Source organism: Schistocerca cancellata, chromosome 8, assembly GCF_023864275.1.
Source record: "Schistocerca cancellata isolate TAMUIC-IGC-003103 chromosome 8, iqSchCanc2.1, whole genome shotgun sequence".
Classification (NCBI taxonomy): Eukaryota; Metazoa; Arthropoda; class Insecta; order Orthoptera; family Acrididae; genus Schistocerca; species Schistocerca cancellata.
The window spans coordinates 428,144,617-428,158,788 of NC_064633.1; the positions used below are offsets into that span (position 1 = coordinate 428,144,617).

Here is a 14,172-nt window from a genome sequence, read left to right on the forward strand (position 1 = left end):
TGCTGTCCTTGATTCACTGCGTATTTCTTCCAGAAAATTTACGTAAATTGTTGGTATGTAATTTTCGTAATGTTGATTCATCTGGTATATTTTGATTTAAGCAATATTTGCGCGGAAAGCCTTTGAGGATAGGGTTTGTAAGTTAGTGAAGAGGAATATTGCTTGAAATGAATGCTTCAGATAGATCAGTGGTAAACCGACTTTTTTGGTTACCTTTGGACAAATCCCTGTAACTGCTACTTGCTGGTGTCAGAAGTTGTTGTCCATTCTTCTGTATTCCGGGATATGAAGACTTTTCTTGACATGCTGGTCTACCTGAAACTTTATTTTTGAACGAAACGTTTAGCTCGCAAAGTCGACAATATAAAACAATTCCATTATCTGTAAATGTTCCAGGATGGTCATCTATCCACGAAACGGCGTTTCTTTTTCCGGGCGACATAGCACACAACACGTTACAGACTAAACGTCGTAAACACGTTCAGCTGTGTACAAGCAAATAGAAAGCTAAACTGAACAATGGACGTGCGACTAAAAGCTTGCGTCGATTAGTTTAATTGTTGCCGACGCGTACGGTATGACAGCTGAGGGGATTAACCTGGGTACAGGTTCAAAAATTGTTCAAATGGCTCTGAGCACTATGCGACTTAACCTCTGAGGTCATCAGTCGCCTAGAACTTAGAACTAATTAAACCCAACCAACCTAAGGACATCACACACATCCATACCCGAGGCACGATTCGAACCTGCGACCGTAGCGGTCGCTCGGCTGTAGACTGTAGCGCCAAGAACCGCACGGTCACTCCGGCCGGCATGTGGGTACAGGAGCATTGACTCTGTCTGTCTATTCCTGTGCCTTTTCTGTAATAATTTCTCTAGGCAGTGGCGTCTCAGTTAGCCACTGCCCGCAGTTCCAGGTCACGGTCAATCTGAGAGACATCAAAACTAGATCGAACTAGAGACCGCTTGTCCAATTTCTTAAAATATTGCACACATAGAGCGAAAATATACATCGTCACTAGTTTTTACTTAAAATATGTAATAACGGGTGAAAAGGAGCCAAATATGCAAATGCATATGCATCATGCAAAGGTATATAACCCGGTCTCTAGGACTCGTATGTCAGAAGGTATGCTTTGTAGGACCCACAGTCATTTATCTCGTTTTGATGCATACTACCGTCCCCTGAAATATTGGATTGTTTCGTTAAAACCCAGCCTATTACGTGCAAAAGGGTATTTTTGAACAGCTGGATTCGGTAACAGATAATGACATCGAAAAAATTCCTAGGTACTCCCATAATATTGTCTTGAGAGCATATAGAAAAAATTCCGACGATTTGCCATGAACAGAAATTATGGAAGAGGCCATCCCTACACTTAGAATTTTTGGTACCCAAAAACCTTGGTTTTCCGTGTGAATCTTTATAAAGATTTTCGAAAACCAGAAAATGACGTTATAGATGAATTTCTAAAGAATGTAGAGTTAAAATTTCAGCCTTTTCTATGGTTATTTGTTTAGGTAATAGCAGCCCATGGCGCAAAAACGGTGAAAAACAGGTATTGTGGTTTTATGCGTAAGTAGCATAACTTTAAACCTAAGGTTCTCAATAACGGATAGTAGTACCGAGAAAAAAATAAAGTGGCGGCGTTCCTGGAGAACATCATCTTAAGAACACATGCCAAAATTTCGACAATGTGCCATGAACAGTAATTATAGAAGTGGCCGTACCCGCTATAGGGACTCTTTGCACCCAAAAATCATGGTTTTTCTGGATTTTCTCAGGAACTCTCAATCAACAAAGGGTGCTTTTTATAAGCCGCCTAAGGTCAACGCTAGACCACACGTAATGCCAATAAACCAACCGATTTTCTCAATTTGCGAGGGCTGGAAGAGGTGTGTAATTTTGTCCCTGAACTTTCGGAGAGCAAAACTCGTCGTTAGGTCAAAGAGTATGCCAAACATTGACCCCTTATCTCAATGTGAGCCGCGCGGGATTAGCTGAGCGGTCTAGGGCGCTGCAGTCATGGACTGTGCGGCTGGTCCCGGCGGAGGTTCGAGTCCTACCTCCGGTATGGATGTGTGTGATGTCCTTAGGTTGGTTAGGTTTAATTAGTTCTAAGTTCTAGGCGACTGATGACCTCAGAGGTTAAGTCGCATAGTGTGTTTTTGTCCTTAGGATAATTTAGATTAAGTAGTGTGTAAGGGACTGATGACCTTCGCAGTTAAGTCCCATAAGATTTCACACACATTTGAACGTTTTTTTATCTCTGTGATCAGTAGCAACCGAGATGTGACCTCCTGAAAAATCATATTTTTAAGTGGATTTTTGGAACATTTTGATACGAAGGAGTGCATCACTTACTGCGACCAGAAAATGTTATATGTTTTTGACCATGGTTCAAATGGTTCTGAGCGCTATGGGACTCAACAGCTGAGGTCATCATTCCCTTAGAACTTAGAACTACTTAAACCGAACTAACCTAATGACATCACATATATCCATGCCCAAGGCTGGATTCGAACCTGCGACCGTAGTGGTCGCGCGGTTCCAGACTGAAGCGCCTAGAACCGCTCGGCCACACCGGCCGGCCTTTTGTCCATGAAACAGAATTTCGTAATATCCGTAAACGCTGCGTTATTGCTTGTATCACCGGTGCTTAGCGCAGACTACACCTTATAGTAGCATGTTCTCGTCGTCTGCAATGCACTCTAGTAAGGTGGGCGTGGTTTCAGTTGGGGCTGTACGCGCACCCGATACTCCTGGACGGCGACTACCCGGCCGTGGTCCGCCAGAGGGTTGACAACAACAGCGCGGCAGAGGGGAGGCCCAGGTCCCGCCTTCCCAGCTTCACCGAAGAGGAGAAGCAGTACATCAAAGGTATCACTCACGCATGCTTACCGCAGGCGCGAGAAAAGTAGCAAAGCGTTTCAGAAAGGTCTGCTAAGTTCAAGTAATCTATAGCTGCGAAGAAATGATATCGCATTTATTTCACACGAAATGTCTCATAATGATTAACAATAAAGTAAGTCAGGAGTCCTGCGACCATTATAGGAATAGTGATCAAGTCTTTCACACCGTTTTTTGGCCGGTAACAATAATAGGTCCACTTTTTGTAAAAACTTTATTCATTTTTCGTTTCGGGCATACACCATTCTCAGAAAATCAAGGAAAGGAGTTAATACATAGTGTCGTGTCCCATCATCTGAATCTTAACACTGCATTAATTCATGTTATAAGATACTCCGTATTAAGTGATTTGAATGACTTAACGTTACCTACCCGTTTTCAACTACATTTCCTAATCGACGGTCAAATTGAAATTGAGCGTTGTGCCCATTTCCCAGTTAAGTTTGTGAATTGATCAGCAATTAAATCAACTAAATTATACTGAATCACTGGAAATTAATCTCCCTGATCTGGTTACACTGAAATTAAATACTTCGAAATTAGCACATCACCATAAAATATTAAGAATCAAATCATCATTAGTAATCAGATAACTCTGAAGAAGGCAGAGTGATAGGTAGCGTCGTTTTCACTAAATAACGTCACTATCATAACTGAGAAGCCGCTTAACATTGATTCATGGATTTAAATTACAAACACAGCGCCAACTAAAATTATAACCGCAAATTCATGCTTGATATTCATTATAGTACCTACTTCATAAACCGTATCGCAACACCTGTGAACAATACCGGATAAGTGGAAAAGGAAAGAATCGACGAAGTAACCGCATACCAACATTCGTCCCCATAAAATGTACAGAGAAACAAGGAGTCATATGAATAATATTCCAAAGTAGTACTTGATGGACCAGATAGCAATTAGCTGTGCCTATCAACTGTGCGGTCAACAATTGGTGTAGACGTTTTCCGTTTAGAAAGTAAGAAAACTACTGCAATATTCAGAAAGTAGGAAACGGAAATATTAAAAAATAATGAAAATTTGTACACGTTTGAAATACAGGTTGATCAAGCAAACTGAAAAATTAATAATATTGAGGTAATAGCTCAACACACGGTGGGGCTGCACGTGTTATAATTCATATAATAAACCACAGAGTTTCACGAAAGATATTCAGTTAAAATAAAATTACATACGCACAAGAAGTTGGTAAAAGAAGTAACAACAAGAGAAGCCTGATTCATCGGAGCAGATGGCTCAATATACAACACGAGAAGCTCGTAGCTACAATCACCAGTTGACACACTACAAAGAACACGAAACTCGTGAAACGAAACCAAATATAATTACAAAAAAATAATTGTAATACGAGCATACAGAAAATATATGACATATTTCCACGTAAGAGTCTCACACTAACTGAAAAGAGTTGCAGACTGGTAACGGCATTTCCCATTCCTAAGTTGCTGTAGCACAAGGACTCGCACTAAAGAAATGCAATATCAATAAGCATTATGGCTCTCCACGACTGAAAATAATTTTACAGACGATTAACCGTGGCTAGATCTGAAAGAAAGTATTAACATCTCCAGTAAACCAGGAACGTACACTTTCCAACTTCGTTGCATTACTAGAGATGATCGTAACAGTCACGTTCATCCACAAACAGTATTGTTTCACACTACCGGACTGAGGTGCACAGGTCGTAGTGGAAATGGCCAGAGAAAACACGTCCCGGCTACATAATAGTTGCTGACCAGTGACCTCTAACACTACTTGAGCTCTATACAAAATTTGGCTAAACTGTCACTACTATTTAGAGAACTCGTGCTCGTGAACCAAAGTACATAAAGCATCACACACAGACACTCACACACTCTCTCTAGCAGATTAGATAAGGAGTATGAAAAGTAGCACAGAAAAATAGCATGAGACACGTAAAGATAGAATGGATACTTGATGAATGGGGTTTTGGGACCGTATATACACATAAAATACTTGTAGATGTGTACAACGTAAATTATGAGTTGAGAGATAATAATCTCTGCGTACTGAAATGCCACTGGGTCTCTCAAATGAAACATTCCGCTGTTCATCCTCCCCCCCCCCCCTCCGCCCCCTCCCAGAATCAAAAGCACAGATATACAGACAAACAGAGATACTAAGAAATATGGAAAGACCGAAGTCAAATGAACAACTCAAAGGAGCGGCACACATTGAGCAGTTTCATGGTTTTGTCATGATGGTGTATCCATAAAATGATTAAATCAATAAAGATTGTGTGCAATTGTTAGGGGACCAAATTGCTTACAAAAAGACGTGTTAAGTAGAGTGCGTTAAACTGCACCATATTTTCGTCAGGGATAGCATCTAAAGTGACCCCTATGCTGAATCTGTGTACAAAGAAAATAAGAACAGCTTACAAACTTTTTGTCAGCATTGTAGTACAACAAATCTCTTGATTTCTTTTACTACTAGCAGGAAGAATTCGTGGCTACATTTTCCACACTATCACATTTGACATGCATAGTGGCATATATAAAGATGTTTTTCAGGAAGGGTACTACCCAAATACGAGTCAGAAGAGCTAACTCCAGAAATAACGCACCTGTATTATGGTCTTAAAGGGTACATAAAACTGGAGCACAATGAATAGTAATAACACTGTAAAGTTTTACTGAACAACAGAAAACTCACAGTATTCATAAAAAATTAGATTATGAGGCGAAAAAATAAGAGGGGAATTGGGGAGGCGTAGGGGAATGCAGATCACCTTTTTGGTCGTTACCTCAGCGGTATGCTGGTAGGTTTCGAGGTTCGGCGGTAATCAGCCGTTAGTGTTACCTTCCTTAAATTACGTCGAGTAAGACGACTGGCGAGGGATAGAATAAAATAAGTTGTCGAATATTTTGATTTCCCCTATACCTTCCGGTTGTCAACACTCACTGAATACTTACAAGAAACGTTTCCTAGTGTCAATAAACGATCTCGATGAAACTTGCCGGGTGCAAAAGGGGCAGTTTCACTTTTAAGGGATAAAACACACCGCGGAAGGTAATTTAGTGTGTTAGCTTTGGAGGGAGTATTCTCGAAATGGTTATATGTACAAATGTGCCTCGTACAAAAGTTGATACGTAATTAACGTTCTTGAAAATTGTATGCTCTAATTTTGTAATAATATGAAATTTTGCAAAATACTCCACCAGTATTAAGAATTTTAGAAATTAACACTTTTCTTAAACACAAATTAAAGGAGCTTTGAAGCTACATACATCCATGTGTAATAAAGCTGGTTTCTGAAACACCATGTTTGGAAAATAAACTATACACAATGTGCTGTCAGAGTATTTTAAACATATGTAATTAAAATACTCGTAATATAAAACACGATAATATAGAATACCGTACCTGATTAAAATATTCATAAAACATTCGCGCCGACCGAGGTGGCCACGCGTTTCTAGGTGCTGCAGTCCGGAACGTGTGGCTGCTACGGTCGCAGGTTCGAATCCTGCCTCGGGCATGGATGTGTGTGATGTCCTTAGGTTTGTTAGGTTTAAATAGTTTTAAGTTCTAGGGGACTGATAACCTCAGATGTTAAGTCCAATAGTACTCAGAGCCATTTGAACCAAAACATTCGCGTTATTTGTCTAGTTTTTTATTTTATATGTATTTCTTTAGTTTTAAATTGTTATTTTACGTTTTTTATTCTTTTTTGTTTCCTGTTTTGTTTTCTAGACTATCTTTTCCCATTTGTGTATTTTGTTAATTGAAAATAATATGTAACTCATATAATTATGATAATCATTACAGTAATGATAACCTATGAAAAATGCTTAAAAAATAACAATTGCTTACACTATGCGCGTGAAATGAAAGAAATTTCTTAACGTAACATACACGACAGAGAACTAAATATACGTAAAACAAAGTTCATCAGGTTTTCAAGTTTTTGCAGGTGAATCTTTAAATATCCTGATTTGTATTAGATATATTTCAGTACAATGGTCAGCCTTGACGCAGAGAAATGATTATCTATTAATGACTGCAGCTTGAAAATATTATGTCTCAAGTGGAGACTGACATCACAATCATTCGATAGAACTATATCTGACAATCTACTCACAAAGTACTTCCAATAACTTAAGCCGTATACATCTCACGACTGTACCTGCACCGTCAAGTCCTTTGGGATGTTGGAGCACCTTTGTGAGAAGAGTTTCAGATTTAGTTCTGTTGAATCATTATGATTTCAATCTCCACTTGAGGAACAATGTAATCAAACTGCAGTCACTTGTATATAATCAGTTCTGTCTACAAATTTCAAGAATGTAAATTACTTATCAACCTTTATATGAGAAAGATTTTTCATTTGTCACCGTTTCGTTGGTATTCTTTCCAAACCCAGTACCAATTTACCTTTCGATGTGTGTTTCAATCATTAAAACTATAGTTGGGCAGAAATAATAACATACTTATTGAGTTATTCTGCCACCACTGCACAATCGACAGATTTCATCATAATCGTTTATTGTCACAGATCATGAACGTCTATCCAGTTCCATTTATCATAGCAAGACTCATTAATTAACTACTGGATTCACTAAGCCGCATACAGTAAATTGTCAAAGGTGGAACTGACCGTATTTGACAGATGTAATCATAAAATTTCTTGACACTACCTCCCTTATTTCCACTGGTCGTTCCCATTTATATAATCATACTCAACTAGTTCTTTATTTACCGATTTTTGCACGGAATCTCTAAAACCGTACATATGCCTAATTCCAATTAAGATCAATTGTACGTTTTCACATAGCTGGAATTGACATTAGCGATTGTATTTTTTCTGAGCACTCTAAAGCAATTGCCTTCTGCATGACAAAAATTAATGATTCGACTGGTAAGTCCAATGTTTTCTTACGAGCTATGTGGGGAAGAGTCGATTAAAAACTGTGAAGGAGAAGCTTTGTAACACACGCTGTAGAAACTAGGTATTTGTCACGGAAGACGGCTCCGAAAAATCTTTAGTAAGGTTAGTATCACGTTTTAGTTTCAACCAAAGGTAACCCACTAACTGTGACACATGAGATAGCTGGCTGAAATCATAAAAGGATTAGTGGTGAACCAAAAGCCTTGGAAGAACTTACATGTCCATTTGTGTTTCTAGAAATTTTTATATACAGTCGTACAGATACGTGTAAAGTCTAATAAATGGCCAGCGAGTCGGAGATGATTTTGGTATATCCATTGTGTATGACGAAGATGATTGTCGTACAAGTATGCAGTCTAATGGTTCGAATATTTAACCTGGACTACTCATTGAATGCTGACTTCTCATTAGAGAATATTGGCACCTTAACATTACCTAGTTTGTTGGCTGTACGTTCCGTGTTAGCGAATAAAATGAACCAATGTTACCATCCGTTTGTGGAAAACGAGCTGCTGCGTCCTCTAAATCAAAGTAACGACGACGATTTAATCATGCCCTATGGTTGAAAAGATAGCTTGTACGCAAAATGTTAGTCAACCTTCAAACGCTGAACTACAAAATGCATATCCAGATTTTGATGTTACAATTGCTTGTTCTTCCGATTCCGAAGAAGAGACTGAGAATACGCCTGGAAAATCTGATAAAAGACACAAAACTCATGACATTAGATGGGACGATGCCGATATTGACCCCAAAGTATACAGTTTCGGTTACATTTCTTCCGGTTGTAAAATGATTTATCACCCGTATCACTGCTTCCCAGTTTCTATTTAGCCAAGGAATTGTAAACTGCATACTTGAGCAATGTAATTTATGTTAGCACCTTTGAAATGTCGCCAGTGGAAAATCAAGACTGATACTTTGGAAAAACACACACAATAATGAAGTTTACTATTCCATTGTTGTAAAATTTATGATGGCTCAAGTGAGAAGAAATAAAGTAAATTGTAATCGGACCAACGATCCTTTACTCTGTACTCCAGTTTTTGCCCAAATCATGCCAAGAGATTAGTGCCTTCTGTACTAAGACTGTTAAACTTTGTTGATAACAATGACAAAATGTAAAAAATAAGGCGAATTGTGGATCATTTCAGGGTGCTTTCTATCTTGTTATAAATTTGTTCATTGACGAAGGTTTGGTTCTATACAAAGATCGTGTCATTTCCAAACAGCACCTTGTAATCAAAGCTTATAGATTAGGCGTCAAGTGTTCTGTATTCTTTGTTAGCTAAACTGGAAATATCCTTGACTTTATTTTTTATGTGGGAGCAGGAACGGACATAAAAAAACCATCTTGGTGTAAACGTTCGAGTATCAGGAAGAGGCAGCGTTCTGACTTTATTAGAACTCTACCTTGGTAAAGCTTACACCGTATACGTTGACAACTAGTACACTAGCCTGGTGTTATTTACTTAGCTACATGACGAAGTGACTAATGCTTGTGGAGCAGTAAGAGAAATCGGTAGAGGCATGACTGCTGTATCCAAAAGAAAAAAGAAAAACATATGAGATCGAGTTTATGTTGACAGATAAACTTCTTCGTATCGAGTGACAGGACTAGCGGTAAATAAGGAAGCTTTCAAATCATCATAAAATCGAAATCATTGCCGTCTACAAAAGCGGCATGATACTAAATTCAGTAGTCTGTTTACGATAAACTGAATAGTAATGAAAAAATATTTCTTAATTTTGTGGATCTGTCTCTTGCTGAACGAGCATGTGTTGTATAACTAGACGAAATATTTCAGTATCTCAATTTCAACAGAAAACCATCAAGGAGATTGTAGAGATTCACCACCGACCGCAAACAGAGGGAGGCCGTGGAAGGATATCGGCTGGTCATGCTAATCCCTTACCCCAAACCGAGAGCCACTTTATCTTGCTAATCCCAGGAACTCAAAGAAGAAGACCGCACAGAGGAAATGTATTGTACGCGCAAAACATGACAGACGGAGTGATTCTAGGTACAATTGTATAAAATGTTATGTACCTTTACATTTGAATTATTGTTTCGGAAGATACGGCACTTTGAAGTTGTACTAAGGCAACAACATATGTTTCCTTTGTCTCCTAATAAAGTACCGTTCTTAAAGACGGTAAGTATTTGTTTATAAATATTACGGAAAGAACGAATTTACCATAATAGTACTGCATTTTGCGTCTTAATTTTCTGTCAGTATTAACGACAGACTGCTGAATCGCACAAACACACTCCATTCGAAAATCACGCGCACATGGCAGACGGCCGTTCAGATTAAACGCGCAATGACAGGTTTAAGAAGACCACCCACGCCTTTCGTCTTCGTAAAGGTAAATGTAATACATCGGATACCATATTTTGATAGGAACTCATTGATGTCTACGAAGAGAGAGCCAGCATATCTTGATTTTTTTGTTGGTCTATTTAGATCTTTGTATATTCGATAGGCGTTACAAAATTTCTCTCCTCTTCAGTTTCTTCAACTTAGAGTGATACTGATAACCATCGTCCCCATCCATTTGTTGAACGTATTCAAATCTTTGTCTTTCCTTACATTTTTTCTTTTTACGGAATACGCTATTACCACGGAAGCTACTCTCTGTAGTCTTCAATAATCTCGTTATCATCCAGTCTCTTTTCCTAGTAAGTGTTCTGCTCATATTTCTTTCCTCGCGAAGTATGTGGGGAACATACAATGTCTTAACAGTTCAGTTCAGTTTCAGTATCCTTTTATACCACAGTTTGTTTGCTATTACGCACATAAAATTAAGTTACAACTCTGACTACTGAATACACAGATTCTGTAAAGTCCTCTTTATCTCTCAGCTGCTGCTTACCGAGAAGTGTTCTCGCTTCATCCGATCTATGCCCATGAGGGCTTTTCTTTATTTTAAAATTTTAGGTTCAGCTGACTTCATCGGGATTAACACATATACAACCACCATCGTCGAGCCTGGAGACTCTGGTGGTGTTCCGTCCTTTGAACTGGACACCGGCGTCATCAGGTACCAGAACGAATCGTGGCCGGGCAGCTCCGCGTCGTGGCTGAAGGTACGTGGAGGGCGTAGTTTTACAAACTTATCTGATACTAATGAGAACAGTATGAGGAACCAATCCTCAGATGATGATGCAGACGTCATGATATTGTTGACTGGGATGTATACTGATGGGTAGTTGTCTTTAACTTTTTGTGTAGATGTGACTTATAATAGTGCACGGTCAGCTGTGTCTGGTTTGTGTTCTCGATAACTAAGAGAGAGAGAGAGATTAAAGGGGACAGGGAGAGAGGGAGGACGGTGAGAGAGGGACGCAGGGAGAGAGAGAGGAACGCGCTGTCGGCATACAGCTTATTCTTTCCGAATAGCTGAAAGGGGAAACCGAGCTTAGCGTTACCATAAACCAGACTTGACACTGTCAACAGTGTCTTCTGACAACCCACGTATAGACACTATAGAGAGATTACTTATGGAACCCTGGACTATGGTGCAGTGTGTGCTGCTGAGGAACTTGAACCACACACAAAACTTCACATCCAAGCCTACCTGATAATGCTGCCCTGGAGAGTCATTTCCACAAGTTGCGTTAAGACAACATAGAATACAGACATGTGTTGGGATATAGACACACCCATCACTCTGTGTCCTGAGTTATGACAGTAAATGAAAATACGCACCTGGAGAGAATCTACGTAAATCTCTGTACATTGTTCTGCACAGCTAAACGGGAAATTGATTCTTAGTCGCCCAGTTCGACAGCTATAGGGCTCTTCCAGAAAAAGCGACTGCCTCCACCACGAGCATGGCTCGCTTGTCAGTTTAAAGACCAACTATATCTTCCCAGAATTTCCCGTCCAGTTCCCGCATGTAAGTAGATAAAATGACTTCACCGAGAGCATGTTTATGTAGTTGACCTATTTTCAGTTTATTGAGTACTTATTTGCTGTAGTTAAGTGAACTTTTCTGTAACATACGTTCCTGTGTACAACGGCTAAGAAGTGCTTAATTCGTAAGTGTGACGTCAGTAGTATAGTGTTGGTGGGAACGGTATTGGATTATTAAATGTGTTATCATGCAGCTGTCTGTCGTTGATAGCATACTATGACGCCTTGCAACCTTGTTGTAGTCATTTGGTGGTGATTTAATGAATTACCAGAAAGTTACTTTGCTTCTCTCACCATTCATTGTGATACTAGTAGACTCCGTAAATCTCTTCCATTCAGGAAATGCTGTCACTTATAGAGTGGGCTGCTCAGGGTACAGCCACTTACCACTCACGCACAAGGCACCTTGCAGAGTGAAGCCAAAGTGTATGATGGAACCTGATCATGTTTAAATCTAGAACACTAATCTGCTTAATACATTACTTGATTTGTCTTGAATTATCTCAAGTTCTATAATGTCTAGTAGGTGACCTACTTCCGATACAGATGGAACCAACATAAGGCTCTGAGCCTCTTCAGATGTTGAGAGAGCGGAGGCGGGGGCGATACATTTGATACCCTCAAGCTGTGAAAAGTATTCCATCGGCTGATAGTGGAGACAATGAAATCGGCAATGACGTATACGTATTGACAGCATGTCCCGTTGGAGCAGATTGTTCAGTGTAGTAAACGGTTGACAACTCCGGCTGTTCATCTCTTTTACATAATAACTCATTTAATAACTGAAAATAAATACTTAATAAAATAAGAATCGCTATATAAAGAAGAGCATATTCCATGTAGAGTTAAAGTAGTTTGTGAAAAATGAGCTTTCTGGGCGCGTCTTCCACTGCATTCCACTGATTTATAATAAGAGCTGCGTAAGGGTCTGTATAGCTTTGGGAAATATCCTATAGTTGTCTTTTGCGACGTAGTGCGGCAGACAGAATGGGAAATTTACTACTCACTCATCTTTTTGCAGACCTTTGAAGGAGAGAAGTGCATGACGTCTATCCGACGACCTATTTTCTGCGACGCTCATAGCCTCCAATCCACCCCTCCCCCCACCCTTTTTTTCCATCGTGTTAGACGCCTGTAGCACTATGCGTCCCTTAATATGGATCTACGGAACTTCGACGTGGTACAAACATATGATATTCGTTCTTAAATCACGTCATTTAAGAATATACATTAATTTTGTACCATTAAAACACATTTTATTTATCTGCTCTTTTTATAGCCCCTGAAACGCAGAAACTAAAAGTCCTTGAAACAAAATAAGAAGGACGTTTTTTGTAGAAAACTGAGTGTAGTTTAATTTCGTACTAGGAAGCATTTCAGGGAAAATCCATGGTTTCCGAGACGATCAAGAAAAACACAAGAAACTGACTTTTACCGCCTCACATCCCGATTCCCACCATGCAAGACTTTTAGTATGTTATTCATTACACACCATCAATCACTGAACAAAAATTTGCGGCTACAAAGATCTTTTCCCCTAATTTGCTTTATGTGACTGAGCTAAAAACACTGCAAGGGAAGAACGTTTTGCTTCTGCGTTTCAATAGGTGTAATTCATTTACAACTGCATGACGTTATCTGTGCACTGCACTGAAGCTTCTACAGCCTAACCAATTTGACGTAGGAACGAGTAGTTTCAAGGACTGGTTGTGTATCCAAGGAGAAACCCACAGATCGACCCGACTGCTCGGTCTAGATGCAGAGCGCTTTCAGACGGGATTTGTGCCTACAGAGTACTAACCTCTGTTCGAACCGACAGTTGGGCATTTTTCTGGTGAGAAGAAAAAAATAAATATTTCAGAATTCGGATCGACAACAACTGACAGAATGAGTAACTCAACAAACAGGTACCCACAGTGTACTGAAACAGCATAAAGCACTTAATAAAGGCAAGTCTTCCAGTCTCGATAGCATACCAGTAAGATTCCTTTCCCACTATGCTGATCAAATACTTTGACACATTTCCTAACAAGAGTCCTCAAACCGAATTGCATGCCTGTGTTGTAAGCTTCAGTTGTGCGGGTGGATTCTTGAGTCCCTATCTGAAATGTGCGTAGTAACTGACGGAAAATCATTGAGGGAAACAGAATTGATATTCGGCGTTCCCCAGGCAAGTCTATAGGTCTTCTACTGTCACTCATCTACATAAACGATTTGGCAGACAATCTCAGCAGCTCTCTTAGATTGTTTGCATGTGATGCTGTCATTTACCGTCTAGTAAAGACATCAGGTAAACAAAACTTTTTTCCAAATGGCTTAGACACGATATCTCAATGGCGCGAAAAGCGGAAATTGTCTTTCGATAGGGAAAAGTCATCCACAGGAGTTCGAAATCCGTTACATTGCGG

The 14,172-nt window shown here is 39.5% G+C and overlaps 1 protein-coding gene across 1 annotated transcript in view; it reads left to right on the forward strand.

Moving 5' to 3' along the window:
- Positions 1-14,172, forward strand: part of LOC126094695 (myrosinase 1-like) — a 96,119-nt gene that overhangs the window by 50,946 nt on the left and 31,001 nt on the right. The window contains exons 7-8 of the mRNA XM_049909220.1: positions 2,737-2,881; positions 10,787-10,935. Coding sequence (XP_049765177.1) covers positions 2,737-2,881; positions 10,787-10,935 — 294 coding nt within the window. The remainder of the gene's footprint in view (positions 1-2,736; positions 2,882-10,786; positions 10,936-14,172) is intronic.